The sequence below is a fragment of the Thamnophis sirtalis genome, unplaced genomic scaffold, assembly GCF_051295495.1.
Source record: "Thamnophis sirtalis isolate CommonGarterSnake01/CBP01778 unplaced genomic scaffold, rThaSir2_p1.2 scaffold_2, whole genome shotgun sequence".
In the NCBI taxonomy this organism is placed as follows: Eukaryota; Metazoa; Chordata; class Lepidosauria; order Squamata; family Natricidae; genus Thamnophis; species Thamnophis sirtalis.
This window is the reverse complement of record NW_028261382.1, coordinates 71426172-71445180: the sequence shown is the minus strand read 5'-3', so window position 1 is coordinate 71445180 and position 19009 is coordinate 71426172. Positions and strand designations below refer to the sequence as shown.

At 46.6% G+C, this 19009-nt stretch overlaps 1 protein-coding gene across 2 annotated transcripts; it reads right to left on the bottom strand.

Annotated features, from left to right (window-relative positions):
• Positions 1–8531: 8531 nt before the first annotated feature.
• On the bottom strand, positions 8532–17237 carry TMEM230 (transmembrane protein 230). Of its 2 annotated transcripts, XM_087706060.1 has the most exons (4): positions 17153–17237; positions 16368–16499; positions 12262–12384; positions 8532–10586 (listed from the first exon to the last, which is right to left on the bottom strand). In XM_087706060.1, the coding sequence occupies exons 2-4, from the start codon at positions 16461–16463 to the stop codon at positions 10446–10448; spliced, it is 360 nt and encodes a 119-aa protein (XP_087562186.1). In that variant the 5' UTR covers positions 16464–16499; positions 17153–17237; the 3' UTR covers positions 8532–10445. The 2 variants fall into 2 exon arrangements, with proteins under 2 accessions (XP_087562186.1, XP_087562187.1); XM_087706061.1 differs by lacking the exons at positions 8532–10586; positions 12262–12384 and adding an exon at positions 12418–13080.
• Positions 17238–19009: the final 1772 nt, after the last annotated feature.

Below are 19009 nucleotides of genomic sequence, written 5' to 3'. Positions count from 1 at the left end.
TACTAGGAAAGAACAGAGCTGGAAGGGATCTTGGAAGTCTTCAAGATCTTCCTACTCAAGCAGGAGAACTTTATACCATCTCAGACAAGGGACTGTCAAGTCTCTTCTTAAAAAGCTCCAGGGACGGACGGCCCACGATTTCTGAAGGCAATTTCTGTTCTGTCCTCCCTGTTCTGTCCTCCCTGTTGGGAAGTTTTATCCTTAGTTCTAGGTTGTTTCTCACCTGGATTAGTTTCCGCCCATTGTTTCTTGTCCTGCCCTCTGGTGCTTCAGAGAATAATTTGACCCTCTTCTTTATGGCAGCCCCTCAAATACTGGAACGCTGCTACCATGTCACCCCTCGTCCTTCTTTTCACGAGACTGGAGAGATGCAATTCCTACAACCCTGGTTTTAGCCTCCAAAAGAAGTGCTTAGCAATGCCTTCGGTTTTTCGGTCCCCCCCCCCCATCCCAAGACACCTTCCAGAAGCACTGCCCACCTGCCCACCCTGCCACTCCCAGTCGGCTGAAATGAAAATGCTGTACACCTTTAAACACAAAGTATTGTGGAGGAATGGCTGAATCATCCCCGTGTGTCATCCATGCCTCTAGGAAGCGGGTTTTGGCCATTAATTCAGGAGCATTTCAGACAGGCATGGAGATCAGTGAGGGGGGGACACACGAGCCCCCCCCCACTTTGGAAGTCATCAATAGACCCCTCCCTTGTGTCATTCTTCCTGACGGAGGATTCCTTTATTAGCTCAATGAGGTGGAAAGAACACCAACAACACAAGCCCTCCCTGTGTTGATAACGGCTAGGTACAGCTATCCCAAAGCCAAACTGACCTCTCCTGAAGGATGCAATAAATCATGGCAGCCACCGGCTGGATGTGGCTGGATGTAGCTCAACGGTGAGCCAAAACAATCACACTGACTGGGTTTGGGTGTCACATGGATTCCTGGTGGGACTAATTGGGGCCAGTTGGAGAAGCACAATTTTCTGACTTCACACACAATGCCAAGCTGTGATATAACATCTGTTTTTATAGAGGTAAACAACCAAAGTGTCAGGTGCTGCTTCATTTAATAATCAGGAAAGAAACCACTCAACTCCATTCTTGAAATTAAGTGTACTTTTACTAATTACAAACGATAAGTAGCAAGGCAAAGCTGAGTCTGGGTAAATTGGCGCGAAAGCAATAGATATCATGTATAGTTCAATCCCCTCCCCTTGGCACCCCAGTCCATAGTCCAATAATAATTCACCCAACTGTCAGGTGGGAGATATCTTCAAAAAGCATCATCAGGGTGGAATGCTAGACAGTTAGCCTTGGCGGGAAACTTCCTTTCTCCACATGCGCAAAGAGATGGTCAGGACAGCTTCTAGAATACTCCTCCAGCACATAATGATTCCCCTCCCAAATACCATGCACCCCCTCCCCGTTTCAATGTCAGCTGAAGCAGCAGTAAAGCAGAGGCTGACATCCGGCCCTCCTCCAGAAAAGGGCGGTCACACCTGCACAAACGAAAGAACACAGACAAACAGACGGACAACATGACATAGAAGAGAGATAAGGGAAGGGGAAAAAAGGAAAATTAGGAGTCCATAGAAAATCAGGGCTTGTCAGGGTAGGTAGAGTAGAACTTGCAGAGCAGACGAGGAGCCCGAACATGGGACTTGTCAACCCATTCAGTGTGAGATGGGGGAAAATGCTTCCAAGCCACAAGGTACTGAATACGGTTCCTTCGTTTACGTGAGTCCAAAATTTCTCAAACTTCAAACTGTTGCTCTCCCTCTATCAAAAGCGGGGCGGGCGGAGGCGGAATAGGAGTCCTCAACGAAGAAGTATGTTCTGGCTTCAGGAGATTAACATGAAAAACAGGATAAACCCGGCTGAGATGCTTAGGTAACTGAGGCGGATGGAAACAGGGTTGATGATTTTGATAATTGGAAATGGGCCAACGTATTTCAGGCCCAACTTCTTCGACTTCTGAGTCATTTGTAGGAACTTAGTGGACAAATAAACCCGATCACCAACCTTATATTCATGGGGTTTAGAGCGTTTCCGATCAGCATGTTTCTTATGTGCGCGGTGTGCAGCATCCAGTGCTCAGTGCGTCGAAGGCCACACCTCCCGAAGACGATCACTCCACTCGGAGAGTGAGGACACTTGTGGTTTCTCACGAGGAATCTCCGGAATCCTGCCCGTATACCACACGGAAAGAGGTAAAGCCCGTGCTACTGTGCACTGAATTGTTGTAAGCTACTTCAGCATGAGGCAACAATTCCACCCAATCATCTTGTTGGTAGTTGATGAAACAACGAAGATATTGCTCCAGTACAGAATTAGCCCTCTCACAGGCCCCATTAGTCTGAGGATGATGGGAGGAGCTTAACCCCTGGGCAGAGCCAATCCGTTTCAGGAACTCTTTCCAGAATAGGGAGGTGAACTGAACACCCCTATCTGAAATGATGCGGTCGGGCACCCCATGCAAGCGATATATATGGGAGATGAACATCTTAGCCAGAGATTTGGCAGAAGGGATCCTGGAGCAAGAAATGAAATGAACTTGCTTGGAAAATAAGTCAGTAACAAGCCAGATTACTGTGTTCCCTTGACTTTCTGGAAGCTCAACAATGAAATCCATAGAGATCTCCTTCCATGGGGCTTCTGGGTGAGCTACCACCTGGAGCAACCCTTGAGGCTTTCCCGGAGGGTGTTTCACAGTGGCACAAACGGGACAACTAGCGACATAAGACTCAATGTCATTTTTCAATGAAGGCCACCAAAATTGCCTCTTAACCAGATGCAGGGTTTTAACAAAGCCAAAGTGTCCAGCCATGCGAGAGTCATGAACTCGTTGGAGGATGGTGGTTCTAATGGACGCAGGGACGTACAATTTTGCACCAATCCAAGCCAATCCATGTTTCATGGTGCATTCATTCATGTGTTGTTGGAACCAGTCACCCTTTTGAAGGGCCCCCTTTAATTCAGAGATAAAGTCTTTTGTGACCTCTAGGTTAGAAGTTGTCTGACTTCTAGTGACAACAGGAGCAGTCAGACTTTTTATGGGAATGACAGGTTGGACAACACTGAGCTTTGAACAGTTGTACTGCGGAAGCCTGGACAGAGCATCACCATAAAATTCTTCTCTCCCGGAATGTATTTCAAAGTAAAATTGAATCTATTGAAATGTTGAGCCCAGCGCATCTACTTGGGAGACAGCTTCCTGGGGGTTTTCAACACCTCCAAGTTTTTATGGTCCGTCCACACTTCAAAAGGGTGTTTGGCACCCTCTAGAAAGTGGCGCCAGGTCATCAAAGCCCAACGAACAGCAAAAGCTTCCTTCTCCCAAATAACCCAACGTCTCTCCATGTTGGTTAGCTTGCGAGAGGTGTAAGCGCAGGGCTATAATTTACCTTGGGTATTTGTTTGAAGTATTTATTTATTTATTTATTTATTTATTTATTTATTTATTTATTTATTTATTTATTTATTTATTTATTTATTTATTTATTTGCCTTGAATGTCGCCCACTCCCGGAGGACTCCGGGCGGCTCACAAAAGACAAGGGAAGAGGGGAACGAGACAAAGACAACATATTAAAAACAAAACCAACATTCACAATTTCCGTGCTACTGCTCCCACCGCCACATCACTGGCATCAGCCTGGACCCCAAAAGGCGCATCTATGTCTGGGTGCTTCAGGACCGGTTTCTCCGCAAACAGGTGTTTCAACTTTTCGAAAGCAGCCTGACATTCCATAGTCCAGTTCAACGGTTTGCTGGGTTTGGGCTTAGCTCCTCCTTTTGATTTAAGGAGGTTAGTGATTGGGAGAGCTATCTTAGCGAATGAGGGAATAAACTGACGATAGAAGTTAGCAAACCCCCAAAACCTCTGCAATTGCTTACGTGTACGTGGGGCCTCCCATTCAGTGACAGCCTTGACTTTAGCTGGGTCCATTTCTATCCCCTTGTGGTAAATCCTATAGCCCAGGTAATCAACGCTTTCTTGATGAAATTCGCACTTGGACAATTTGGCATAAAGCTCTGCAGCGCAGAGTTTTTTCAGAACAGTGCGAACAAGGTTCACGTGTTCTTCACATGTTTCCGTGTAAATAAGGATTTCATCTAAATAGACCATCATGCCTTTGTAAAGATGGTCATGCAAAACCTCATTAATCAGTTGCATGAAGACCACTGGCGCCCCCTGGAGGCCAAATGGCATCACTCGAAACTGGAAACAACCAAGGGGGCAGTTGAAAGCAGTCTTCCATTTGTCTCCCTCCTTAATTCTGACCCGATAGTATGCCTCCCATAGATCCAATTTAGTGAAAATCTTCCCCTTCCCTAGCTGGGCCAGCATGTCCTTCATCAGTGGTAAAGGGTAGAGGTTCTGGGCAGATATGCAGTTTAAATTTTTGAAATTAACACATAATCTGAAGGAGCCATCTTTCTTTTCTCTGAACAATACTGGCACAGCTACTTTGGGCCTCGCTGGTTCAATGAAGCCCCTTTCCAAGTTTTTATCAATGAATTTCCTCATTTCCTCCATCTCTCTAGGGGTCATTGAATATATTTGGGGTTTTGGGAGCTTCACCCCAGGTAAAATATCAATGGTGCAATCTGTGGCTCTATGAGGGGGTAACTTATCAGAAGATTTTTCACTGAAAACATCTTTCAGGTCCCAATATTCCTTCGGAATTCTTTCCTCCCCCTCAATTTTTTCCTGCCCTCTGGCTGCCAGTTTGGGGACAGTATCAGTAGACTCAGGAGCCTCCACCTTCCCCTCAGGGGGTATGGCAGACCGAACCTGCAACCACCTATCTCTCCAGTTAATGCGTGGGTTCCATCTACGGAGGCAGGGGAGTCCTAAAATAAGGGGCCGGTCCATTCCTGGAGCTACAATAAAAGTTATCATTTCTTGGTGGGTTCCCAGCCACATTTCGATGGGTTCAGTGGAAAAATGAGCAGGACCACCCCTCACAATAGAGCCATCTAATTGGCAAAATGGAATAGGGATTTTCAAAGCTCTTAGTTTCAAGCCCATTTTCTCAACTATCTCAGGGCTTATAATGCACCGTGAGCAACCAGAATCCAAAAGAGCCAGAAGTTTCTCTTTTGTGTCAGAAGAGGGCACTCTAAGCTCAACTGGGATAAGCATGGGTCCCGAGCGGGAACTTACCCAGCGGTCAGCATCTTCATAGTCACTGTCGTCAGACGAGCTGGGACTTCCGCTTCCACCTTCCTCTGACTCGAAGCGCCGAGAAGTCTCCTCCCCTCTCAGAGTAGGCTCCTTTTTCTTGCCGGGAGGCTTCTCAGGTTTTTTCTCCCTCCGGGTGGGGGGACAGAGCAAAGTGGGTCAGCTTGACTCAGCAATTCATAGTACGGTGCCCCTCCTTCCCACAGCGGAAGCAAGCGGAGGGCTTGGGCTTGCCTGTGAAACCTCCCCTTCCCCCTTTCTGCACCTTTGGGTGGGAGATTTAGTGGGGGGAGGGGAATCCTCGACTTCTCCCTCTTCCTTGAAACGAAGTCTAGCCAAATCAAGCTCAATATCTGCAGCGTGTACGTACCAAGGCTCTAAACGGCGTGGAATTCGTCTGTTTATGCACTGCTGGTAAATATCTCTGTTCAAGCCATCTGCGAATAGATCTAACAAGGCTTCTTCAGACCATCCCCTCATATAAGCCGATAATTCTTGGAATTCCTGTACATATTCAGGGACAGTCTTTTTCCCCTGTCTGAGAGTCGTAAATTTCAGCCTAGCTCGGTGCTCGGTGAGAGGATCGTCAAAACGCCTCCTCATTGCTGCCATAAAGTCATCAAAATTCCTCAGGAGAGGAGTCACTATTATGTAATCCGACCATCCAGTCAGCTGCTTTCTTCTCTAGGGTCATTAACACTATTCTTATTTTAGATTCATCAGAGTCCAGATCAGGCCCATATATTTGCATATAATTCCAGACTTGAATTATAAACAACCCCAAACTGCCAGGTTCTCCATCATACTTTACGCTTAAGGGTGGGACCTTAGCCATCCGACGTCGCCTGCCCCCCCTGCTCTCAGAATGTCTCTAGCTGCAGGGAGAGAGGTCGGTGTTGGGTGTTCTTGTGCACATCCCCTTTCACCACCACCCCCCAGTCTCCCTTAAGCTAAGCAACGGGTACCTTCTCTCTAGTTCCTCCACTGGGTCCCTTTCCATGGCACTCTCTCGAGCCCGGCGTTCACCCCATGCCTCTTCAAGGAGTTTCATGGCTTGGGATATCTTGTAGTCTTCATCCTTAGAGCCACGTCAGTCAGCAGCTGGTTTCCTGGGCCTCCTCCTCGTGACTCCAGTTAGTGGCTCATCAGGTTCCTCTTTCTGTTCCACTCCCCAAGTCCACCTGGGTCGAACAGTAGGTTCCTCCACTCTCAGGTCGGCCAGCATTTCTGTCACTGATGGTGCTGCCATTGCACCCATTTCATCTTCCTGGTCGCTGTCATGTAAAGACATCTTTTGTTTTTCTTCTGTGAGGACACCCCCCTCGGAAGGTGTTCGCTCCGGGTTGGGTGCGAGGTGAGACTCAGCTTATTGTCAGGTGCTGCTTCATTTAATAATCAGGAAAGAAACCACTCAACTCCATTCTTGAAATTAAGTGTACTTTTACTAATTACAAACGATAAGTAGCAAGGCAAAGCTGAGTCTGGGTAAATTGGCGCAAAAGCAATAGATATCATGTATAGTTCAATCCCCTCCCCTTGGCACCCCGTTCCATAGTCCAATAATAATTCACCCAACTGTCAAGGTGGGAGATATCTTCAAAAAGCATCATCAGGGTAGAATGCTGGACAGTTAGCCTTGGCGGGAAACTTCCTTTCTCCACATGCGCAAAGAGATGGTCAGGACAGCTTCTAGAATACTCCTCCAGCACATAATGATTCCCCTCCCAAATACCATGCCCCCCCTCCCCATTTCAATGGCAGCCGAAGCAGCAGTAAAGCAGAGGCTGACACAAAGGTTTTCCGTTAATGTTCTGACAGAGGCTTCCTAAGAGCAGGAAGCCAACTCCTGGTCCCAACAAAATCTCCTTTTATTCATTGACTCTGAATTCTGCTCATTCACATCCAGCAAAGTCTTTGTGATTTACAGTCAGACCTTCTCTGGCTTGGAGAGCTGCCAGGCCCATAACTGCAAAACTTGGCAATGAGTCTCGGAGAGTCACGAACCAATGAAGCGACCTAATTGTCTCCTGCAAACTCCACTCCCCTTTAGCTCCTCTATTATTTCCTCTGGGAGGGGCCATTCATTGTCCACCTATGGCCTTCCTCCCAAGTCAACCCCTGTTCTTTAGCTGTTCCCTTCGTCTGGCAACTCTGTGCATGCACAGGCTACAGCTGTTCTTCTGCCTCACTGATGTCTGACTCCGAAGGCAGCCGATATCTGGCATACGGCCCTGGCCCCCTCTCTGCCTCTGACACAGAGCCCTCCTCAGAGCCTTCCCCAGCCTCCAGGACTGGCCCAGGTTCCTCCCCAACCTCCTCACTGTCCAAATCTGCTGTCATTTCCACTGGCCTCTGGCAGGCCACAACAGAAAGTTGCTGCCTAAAATTTGATCTAGAGGAAGCCTCACCCTGTGGGGTGACAGAGGGCTTGTGTTCCTTCTTCAGGAATGTCTTCTCAAAAAGCCAATTGCACATTTTTAAAAATGAGAATAGGGCATATGTTCATCTACTATGACTTCTGCCATGATCCTGTCAGCATCCCAGTAACTTTTTTATTGATAGAAATATAAACTGGGTTAAAATGTTGAGATTGCAGAAAGAGTGCAGAGAAGAGCAACAAAGAGGATTAGAGGACTGTAGGCTAAAAGGTACCAAGAACAGTTGCAGGAACTAGATATGTCTAGTTTGATGAAAAGAAGGACTAGGGGAGACATGATAGCAGTCTTCCAATATCTCAGGGGTTGCCACAAAGAAGAGGGAATCAAACTATTCTCCAAAGCACCTGAGGGCAGGACAAGAAGCAATGGGTGGAAACTAATCAAGGAGAGAAGCAACTTAGAACTGAGGAAAAAGTTCCTGACAGTGAGAACGATTAAACAGTGGAACAACTTCCCTCCAGAAGTTGTGAATACTCCAACACTGGACGTCTTTAAGAAGATGTTGGATAACCATTTGTCTGAAGTGGTGTAGGGTCTCCTGCCTAGGCAGGGGGTTGGACTAGAAGACCTCCAGTTCCCTTCCAACTCTGTTATTCTATTCTAAAATCTGGCTCAGTACAAAGCAGAAAACTAGGATTCTAGCATGTTGTGTGAACTCTGCCACTAACACAGTAGTTTTTCCAAGTTAAGTTGGACCACGATTGTTGCTTGTCTGTTCAGACACAGCATATTAAGGAAGGCCAATAACTGTGTTCCGTTAACCCAGATTGTTGGGTTTTGTTTTTTTTTAAAAAACACCTTGGTACTAAAATCCAAATTAAAATATCAGACAGGGGGCTTCCAATGGCTCCTTATCCCGGCTTTACCCTAGCAGAGAGACGTCAGGCTGAAAAAGTACGCAAGACAAGACTGAACATCACAAGTTCTTTATTAAGTAGGCAACTGGCATCTGCAGATTTAAGCTTTTTCCAACACAGATTTAAGCTTTCTCTTGCATTCCACAGGCTGCAAATCCTGTGGGAGGATCCAGAGAGAAACAGAAACACTGATAACTCATCGGCAGCAAAAGGAAGTTCCAGGATCTCTGCACAGCGCAAGACAATTGGTCCAGGCAGCCTCTCCAAAAAAAACCCTTCAAGAAATCGTGGTTACTTTCAACATGAACAAATACAAAAATAAGTGTGGCTTCGTTTTTAGCGTGCTGCCGGCATGGACACTTGGGCTGGCTTCACACGGGTTTTGTCGTCACTTTTGAGGTCTCCAGGTTGCATGCTTGTGCCTGCATGTGTTTGCACTTTTCCAAGCTGTCCAGCTTTTCTGGGGTCACCTAATCTTCCTCCCTCTATTGATAGGCAACTATAGACCCTTTAGTACCTGTGGACTCAACTCCCAGAATTCCTGAGCCGGGTGAGTCCATATGTCATAATAGGGTGGGAAATTATCTTTCCTTTAGGACAGAGGTCTCCAACCTTGTCCACTTGAAGCCTGGAGGACTTCAACTCCCAGGAATTCTGGAAGTTGAAGTCCTCCAGGCTTCAAGTGGCCCAAGGTTGGAGACTTCTGGTTTAGGATTTGTGGAGGGACTTCAGCTCCCAGAATTCCTGGGAGTGGACGTTTACAGGTCTTAAAGAGGCCACAGTTGTCCACCTGATTCACACAGACGTTTGAAACAGGCGTGTCTGAGTATTCGTTTGTGGAGAACGGGACACTTTTTAACCAAGTATTTGATTTTCTGCCTTTGCCTTTGACCTATTTTTACAATATCATTTCATTTTGATGTCTGTGGAATGTGCTCTACATTATTTTCTGACAGAGTTGTCTTGTCTGGCCCCATCTCAACTCTGTCTGAGGATGCCACCTTACCTTTTGGCTTACCCTCCCCGGAGCCAATTCTATCAGCCCTGGAATGGGATCTGGGGATTCTAGGAAGGGATCCCTGACCCGCAGACCTGGGTTGAACATCTCAAGACATGGGAGAGCAGAATCTGATCACAAAATCTCTTCTTTGCCGAGATCCTGAAGAGATCAAGCTGGGATTGGAGAAAATCCCCCACTGCTTGCTTCAAGAGGACTAGCGACACGCTTTTCCTGACCTAACCAAAATCTGTCAGTGTGAGAGGGCCCACTCTCTGCCAAGGAGGAAACATGAAGCCCCTTCTGTCTCAAATCCGCTGCATGCTGCCCAAGGGGAAATATGGATTTCTTTGGGGGGGGGGGGAAACGCAACATGTTTCGAACGCTAAAATTATTCTGCCTCATCTCTATGACGGGCCAAGCCACAAGCCGCCTTAATTCCCCTGCAAAAGGAGCTCAGAGAAGCATTCAAGGCTGTGCTTGCATTGGGTGTCACAATTCAACAACGAGAGGTCAGCGTTTTTGTTGCTGACTGCTGGCCTAAACAAATTTAATTAGCGCTCCGCCTTTCAACCCTGCATCCAGATGTCAGCTTCGCAGAGGTTCTGCTCTAGAGGGAGAAGTGAAATGATGATAATAATAATAAAAAAGTAGAAGTGCCTATCAAACCCCTGAGTTTCTTTTTCCTCCTGTGGCTTGGTGGGAACCCAGCTGTCAAGAACTTCCCACCTCAAACCAGAAGATGTCTCATGCGAGGCCTCCTCCGTGTGACACAGCTAATTTTCTCAGAGGGGCCAGAGAGGAAAACAAGAATTGAAAGTCCTACCAAAAAAAATCCTGAATGAGTATTAACAGCTGCAAGGCGGGTTGTCCAAAGAGAGCCGCACTCCACGGAGCTCATTTTTTGCACCTCCTCTCTGGAGCCAGGCCCAGATGTGGGCCGCCCAAAGCTCCGTGCTCTTCATTCTTCCTAATCGTCGAAATCTGGGATGTCGTCGTAGGAGAAGCCCCGGTAGCCCTTGGAAGCGAAGTAGGCGATGCGCAAGTGGTAGAAGCCGGGGAGGAAAACCAGGATGCCGATGATCAAGACGGGAACAGCGCGATCGGTTCCCTGGAGGATGGAAGAAGAGGAGGAGGAAGAGAAGAAGGTCACAGCTCAAGGCCTCCAAGGCAGCAGGGAAGGCGAACATGGATGATCTCCAGGGGGTTGCAGGAAGACACTAAAATGCCCCACCCCACGAAATGGAGACTGGCTCCACCTTTAAAATGGCCCCAGGGTAAAGGGGATGGGATGGACCATTAGCCACAAAATTTTTCCTGCCGACTCTGGACCAATCCCTCCTTCTCGGCCCCATGGCCTGGGGGGTGTAATGGTGAAGAGGCTGGATGGGGAGCAGGGAGCCCCAGGTTCAAGGACGCTCCCTTTCCCCCATGCATGGAAAACCCTGGGGTGGGGGAGAGTCTAGCTTCGTGATAGCGAACCTATGGCACGCATACCATAGATGGCACATGGAGCCATTTCTGAGGGCACGCAAGGTGTTACCCTGTCAGCTCCAGCACACGTGCGTGCAATGGCCAGCTGATTTTCGGCCTTGATTTTCGGCCGTTTTTTGCCCTTCGGAAGCTTCCCTGAAGCCTCCGGAGGGCGAAAAACAGCCCAATGCGCAAACCGGAAGTCCGGGACTTCCGGTTTGCGGGTTGTGCCGTTTTTTCGCCCTCCGGAAGCTTCAGGGAAGCCTCAATGTCCCAGGATCATGTGATCCCCTGTTGTGAAGGGGATCAGCAAAGTCAATGGGAAAGGTTGACCCATTTAATAACTGTGTTAGCAACTTAACAACTGCAGGGATGCCCTTAACAGCTGCAGCAAGGAAGATTGCGAAGTGGCAAAACCATTTAACAAGTGTCTCGCCTTGCAACCAAAATTGTGGTCGTAACTCAAGGACAGCCTGTATTTGTCTCCCACTTGCTCTAAGTGTTGTGGCATGCCAGTGGAGCTGGCAGCAGATTCGGACAGTGAGGAGGTTGGGGAGGAACCTGGGCCAGTCCTGGAGTCTGGGGAAGGCTCTGATGAGGGCTCTGTGTTGGAGGCAGAGACCTCTTTCAAGAGGTCGGATGGGCGTCCGACAGTTATCAGCTGCCTTCAGAGTCATCAGTGAGGCAGAAGGACAGCTGGAGTGGCCAGACGAAGGGAACAGCTAAAGAACAGGGGTTGACTTGGGAGTAAGGCCACAGGTGGACGATGAATGGCCCCTCCCGGAGGAAAGAAAAGAGGAGTGAAAGGAGAGTGGAGTTTGCAGGAGAACAATTCACTTCATTGGTTCATGAACTCTCCAAGACTCCTTGCCAAGTTCTGCAGATATCAGCCTGGCAGCTCTCCAAGCCAGATAAAGTCTGTGACTGTAAATCTTCCTTTGGAAGACTTTGCTGGATGTGAAGGAGCAGAATTCACAGTCAATTAATAAACTCCTTTTGTGGGGACATGGAGTTTGCTTCATGTTTTGGGGAAGCCTCGGTCAGAACACTAACCTTCACGAGAGTCGTGAAAAGAGAGACTCCAAGAGAGGAATCAATCAGCTGAATTCCATTAAAGGAGCTTCCAATTTCCAAGCCACCAGAGCCCTCCCGAATTCTGGAGCCCCAACTGACACCCCCCTGATCCTAGAGGGGGTTTCTACGCAGGCCGTTCTCCAAGGTGGTCTCTCTGGCTCTTTTCTTGGATAATGCAGAGCACCCGCCCAGACCTCCCCACAAGAAACCCTGGGACAGAATCACCGCCCACGACTTACCCCCTGGCTAATGTATCCCGCGAGGAGGAGGGCTCCAATGATGATGAGGAGGGTCCCAATCAAGAACAGCACTGTGGCCAGCGCGATGGCCTTGTAAGGCACCTTTGGGGGGCTTTTCTTGAACTAGGAGAAAAAAAATGGGGTCAGGGCAAAACCGCCCCCCCCCCCGCTGAGATCCCCACATTCTTTTTTTTTTTGAACAAAGTTTTTTATTTTTTTATTTTTGTTACATAATTAAAAGTTCTTTTATGAACGAAGTGTTGTCCGATTCACCCTTTAAAATTTTCACATCTACATAATACATTTTACTTTATATTTCCATTTTCAAATTTTGCCATATAACTTTTCCTCTCCTATTTTCCAATTTTAATTTTTGTTCTGTAAACAATGTGGTTTTTCCCATTTAAAATAAACCAAATTCATCATTCCCTTTCCATCTATTTTTTACAAGTAACATGCATCTTCAAATTCAGTTTTTTTATGTAGTAAACATTTAACGTAATTACTTTGCACACCTAAAGGTATTAATATAGCTCACACCACATCCTAATTCAATATACCATGTTTAAAATATTTCATTTCATTCTACTCATCTCCAATTCCTAGTTTTTCTTTTCTCTTTTTCTTCTTTTTATATGTCTTGTATCTTTTCTTCTGAATTTTTCCCATCACTTTTCGATAGGTTATTTGAATGGCTATTCCCCAAGTTCTCTTTTTCCACCTCCCATTGCTTCTCCAGAGCTCCACAGACTGCATGGACTCAAAAGCCCAATTGGGCTTATTATCCGGGAAGGTCTTATTTTCAGGGAAACAGAGTACCTGAAAGATCCCCAATTTGGGACATAAAGTTCTTTTTAAGAGCTGTTTTTCCAGCAAAACATTAAATCGTTCTGAGTCTTTTTCTACTTGGAAATGAGATGGAAAATAACTTTTTAAAGAAGACTTTCAGCATTTGCCCTGACTGGATCCTCTCCCAACATTCACGGATCTAAATCCCCCACCAGGAAAGGCACAAGCCAATTGAGCGGCGTTTCTGCCAAAAAAAAAAAAAAAAACCATTTAAAGCAGAGAACTAAAGGAGAGAGATAAAACCATCCCAGGAAGATACTTTTCTCCTGAGGCAAACCAGTCCAACTGGGGCGTGAACGGATATAACAATAAAGGTGTGAAGAACAGGTTAGGTGGTAAAACTTGGTGCACCAGCAGCTCCTGGAGCCACGTCAACAAATTTGGAGAGATTTAAGACACGTTTTTATAGACATTCATGTATGTAAATCTAAATTTACGATCATGCTGGCTTGAAGTTCACCCGTCTCTTTTAGTTCATGCTCAGACTTGGGAAAGAAAAAACAGAGCCGGGGGGGAGAGGCGGGGGCACATCAAATAAAGCAGTTTCATACACTCCGGTTTTTCTTTTCTACTATATTTTTGTTTTTGAGGGGGGGGTAAGGGAGCCATGCTAACAGGGGTCTTTTTAGTGATGCTCCTATTATTACTTAAAGATTTTTCTCTACACGCCTGCTGTGAAAGGGAAGAAGTGACAGGACAAGGCTGCCCCCTGGTGGACATCTCTGCAAACAGATGAAAGAGTCAGAAAAAAAACACCGCCAGCAGATGGAATCCAGCCTTACAGGACTCCATGTCCCATCATCTTGGCAAACACTGCTGCTTGTGAGGTGTGGGAGACAGGGACTGGGAGGTGGGGGGAGAAGACTATCCCATGGCCACAGCTTTCCATCCAAGTTTGGGGAGGAAAGATAAAAACTCTACGTCCTTCTCCAGGGAGCTGGTATTTTCCCACCTTCCTTCCTTCGTTTTCATTTGGAGGGGGGCAGTGGGAGATACTGCCAACCCTGCGAGGTAGACAGACCAGGGAAACAAATGCATGGGAAGGTTTAGACGACTTAGATTGTGGTTGGCTTGCACAACAGAATCTTGCAAGTGTGAATGTGCTAGCCTTTTCCTTCTCAGGGAATGAGGTGTGAGTTAGTGAATTAAGTGTGAATTAGGGAGAGGGTGAGCTGCTTCCAAAAGCTACCTTGTAGTTTGAGGACTTAAAATATGTTGCATCCCTCACCCTCCGATCATGGATCTTGCATATCTCTCCTTTCTTCTTTTTTTTAAAAAAATTTATTTTTATTTTTATATAAACAATCAATTTTCCATTAACCAGTGTGGCATCTGGGTACAAATATTTGGTGCCAGCATTAAAGTATACAATCTTATTCATTATTTAATCTCATCTTGGCTTAATTTCCAATACCTTAAGTATCTAATATTACAATTATAATTTATTTAACTCTATTAGTTATATTAACTATTAATACATTTTCTATACTTTAGATAACTTAAGGATCTTGCATCTCTCTATGGGGTGTGTGTGTGATCTTCCTTACTCTCTATAGCAGTGTTTCTCAATCTTTATGACCTCAAGGTGTAGAATCCTCCCTGCACGATGCTGGCTGGGGAATTCTGGAAGTCCACACACCTTAAAGTTGCCAAAGTTGCAAAGACCACTCCCAGGTTAATGATATTGGGGATTCCTTACTATATAAAGGTAGTCCTTGACTTACGACCACCATGGAGCTCAAAATTTCTCGTGCTAAGAGAAACATTTGTTTCGTCCTATTTGATGACTTTTCTTGCCATAGTGACGAAGTGAGCAACACGGTTGTTAAATGAATCTTGCTTGTCCACTGACTTCGCTTGTCAGAAGGTCGCAAAAGTGGATCACACGACCCTGAGACACCGCAACGGTCATAGACATGAGTCAGTTGCCACAGTGCCTGAATTTTGATCATGTGACTACGGGGATGCTGCAACGGTTGTAGGTATGAAAAATGGCCATAAGTCACTTTTTTCCCAGTGCCGTTGTAACTTTAACGGTCAGTGAATGAACTGTTGTAAGTTGAGGGCTACTCGTAGCTTGAAACAATTGCCGCCATAACTCTGCCCCGTATTAACCACAGTTCTAACAGAAAAGATGAGAGGGAGCAGAGGGAAGACATCAAATAAACCACAGATTGGGTCAAGAAGCCTCATCTGGATGACTTTTTGGAACCAGTGGGAACACAGAATAACAGGGTTGGAAGGGACCTTGGAGGTCTTCTAGTCCAGCCCCTTCTCAAGCAGGAGATGCTCTACTCTTTTGCAGAAGTGGCCATCCAATCTCTTCTTAAGAGCCTCCAGTGGCGCATCCACACTTTCTGGTGATGGCAAGCGGGGAGACATGTCAGGGGTTAAGGTTAGCCTTAATAGAGGCTCCCAGATGGGCTGAACTTGGCCTTGGCCTGTAAATCAAGGATCGGCAACCTTAAATACTCAAAGAGTCACAAACGTCCTAACCGGAAGCCCCCCGTTCAATTCTGGAGCCAACCGGAAGTCCGGTTCCCCCATGATAGAGTCTCCTCCTAGAGCGGCATCCTTTTCCCTCTACCTGTCCTAACTGAAAGCCCTATCAAAGCCCACCGGAGACAGAGAGCCGCAGCAGAGGGATGAAAGAGCCACATGTGGCTCCTGCTGTAAATCCATCAGGAGCCACAGCCTTGTCTTGCCAAGGCCACTGTTGTTCTTCCCTCTGCATTCTCTCCCTCCAGATGTCCTGGTTGGGACCAAGAGGGCAGAGAAGAGGAGCAGGGACCCCTGGGCCGAGCTGCGCTTTCAGGAAAGGGAAGAGATTCCTTGGGCAAACAAGACCCCTCAGGTTTCCTCCCTTCTCCAAACGGTCAGAGGAAATTGTCATGTCTGAAAATGGGCTGGGGAACTCGAAGACTTTAAATCTGGGTTACAAAGAAGTCACTGCAGGAGACGATCCTAGGCCAGCCAGCCCCCCCCCACCCCCCAGCCTTTGCAATGCATGTAACAAAAGAGGGTCCTTCTGGGGAAGATGCTGGGTGAAAAACTGGAAGATCCGGTTAGCTGGCTGACTGTGGGACAGTCCCTGTCTATTAGCCCAACCCACTGGAAAGGTTGGCTGTTGTTGTTGTGGTTGTTGCGGAGAGAAAACAGAAGCTGGGGCATCGTGGAGTCTGCTTCTGAGTTCCCCAACGTAATGGTGGGATTATAAAGAGAAAGATAAAATAAAGGCGCCCCTTCCTTCCTTTTACCTGCAGGTCGATGTAGCCTTCATCTGTGCAAGTGAGCTTCGAATACTTCACTTTGCTGCTGGGGATGGAAGCAGCCAAATTCGTCCTGGACGGCATCTTCTCCAGCAGAAGCAGCGGCAACAGAGCTACAACCTGCACCAGAGACAGCAAAGCGGAGAGGAAGCTCTGGATACTTTAAGTGAAGCAAGGCCCACGCAAGGAAGACACTTTGAAAGCCCAGAAAACAAACTTTCCTTCCCAGGTTGGATAGGGAGAGCTAATCATCCTTGACCCACGACGGTAATGGAGGCACCAATGCTAGGGTCATAAATTGGGGCAGTTGCAAAGGAAGGGGGGGCAAGAGACTTAAATACGGCTTTCCTCTCTAAGCAGTTTGCTGAGTCCGCCTATGCCCCCCCCCCAATAATCTGGGTCCGAAAGAAGGAGGGAGGGAGGGAGGGCACTTAGACTTATATACCCCTTCACAGAGCTTTGCAGCCCTTTCTAAGTAGTTTAGAGTCCCCCTTTCACCCCCAACCATCCGGGGCTCCCCCTTTGAGCCACCTGGGAGGGGCGTTCCCTCGTCAGCCGCTTTGAGGCCTGGACTTCAACTCCCAGAATTCCCCGGGGGGAATGGTGGCAGGGCGAGGAGCTCTGGGAGTTGGAGTCCGGCCCTCTGCAAGGGGGGGGCGAGTTGCCTGAGACCCTCCCCTCCCTTCTCCAGCATCCTCAGCCCCCCCTCCCCCAGGCACCCCCGGGTCCCCCCGGGCGAAGCTCCCTCCTCGCCGGCCCGCCGGCCCTCCTACCTGGAGGCCCGACCCATGGCCGCCTCGCCTGCCCAGGAAGTCGACTGGTGCCGCGCCGCCCACAGAGGAAGCGGCCGCCCCGGGCTCCTCCCTGCCGCGCATGGGCGACGCACGCAGGAGCCCCGCCCGGCTCGGCAGCGCTGCAGCTCCGAGAGACGCGTGCAAGAGCTGGGATGCAGGAGTGGCCGAAGCCCCCCGCGGGCTCCCTCCACGGGCCCCGGGGATTTTGGCCGCCCCGGGCGTTCCCTGAAGTGCCCTGGAGCCCCGCCTGGTTCAGGGACCCGCTTTTCTTTCTTGTTTTATTGTTATTATGTCATTAATCTTTGATGAGACTCACAGCCTTTGAGGCCGGTTGGTAGCTCAACAGATCGAGTCCTTACATCATCATCATCAATAATAATAATAATAATAATATAAAGTATTTTACTTTTTATACATCTCATTGCTGGAATGGTTTAATTCCTGATGGTCCTGCAGTTCAATGCCAATAAACAGAAGTCGTCCTAGTAATTACATTTCATTTTTAGCTTTACTAACAGGTGATTTCTTACTATCATCCTTCTCCTAGTTCTGCCATACGTTGAATCCTCTTTAACATCTGTTTCTGATATTTTCCCTTATTTCTACCTCTATTTTAGCCCTTCCCCAATCATTCTAATATTCAAAGACGTGATTCTTCCTTTTTTCATTATTCAATATGCACTTCCAGCATCAATTATTTTTCAAGTGTTTATCAAATTACTTAATCCTAGCTTTTCCCTATTAATCACATTTTATACATATTTAATAATATCCTTATACAAATTGTTTCTCTAATTTACAAACTATTTTTCAGCCTCCACAATTCTAATGATAATATACATTACATGACTACCTTACTAACATATATTCAATGATTTTTGTCTCAGAGTTCTTATAACTGCTTTTGTTACCTTTGCAGTGTCCCCAAGGACAGAATCCAGATGTGCTTGGCAACTGCTTCCTATTAATGACGGCTGCGGTGTCCCAGGGTCACCAATCCACTTTTCAGACCCCCTAACACGCAGCGGCAATTGGGGAAGCCAGATTCACTTAATGACCGTGATGCTATCAATTAGTGATTCACTCAGGTCATAAAATGGGGTAAAACTCACTTAGCAGAAATGTTGGGCTCAATTGTGATCAAAAGTCAAAGGATCCCAGAATGCCCCCCCTACGGGAAGGTTGGGTTTTATGAAGAGAGTTACAGATTATTTGCCAGAGGCAGGTCTACATTTACATCAGATTAAATTGCAATTACTCCTGTGTATATATTATATTTAATAATTATAAAGTTTATATTTATTACACTTAAGGTATTGTTTATATAAAATTGGAATTATATCTTTATAATATTCTTACGAATTGATTTGGAAAAAAGAGGGGAATATATTTACAAATAAATTTATAATTAGGTTAAGAATATATTCAAAATCTTTGTATGAAGCAATTAACTTACATTATTTATAAAATTTACAATTTATTATCTATAAGACAATATATTTTATATGACTGTATATGTGTAAGTTGCAGTTAGACTAAAATTGGTATGGTTGAAAGTATTTAGAATTGTGTGATTGTATGATTAATTTTAGAGTATAAATGTATGATAGGGTGCTCTACCAAGGAGTGAATTATAGGGGGGCTATTCTTAAATATTAAAAGATATAAGGGGAGTGTGTAGATTAGGAAAAATATTTATAAGGGAAGAGAATTTTAGGGAGATATAATAGGTGATTTATGAAATTTTGGAGCACGCCCTCAAGTCTTGGTGTGTGGGTGTTTGTGCGCGCACACTCAGGTTGAGTCTTTTTCCATCCTTTTTTCAGGGTGAACTGA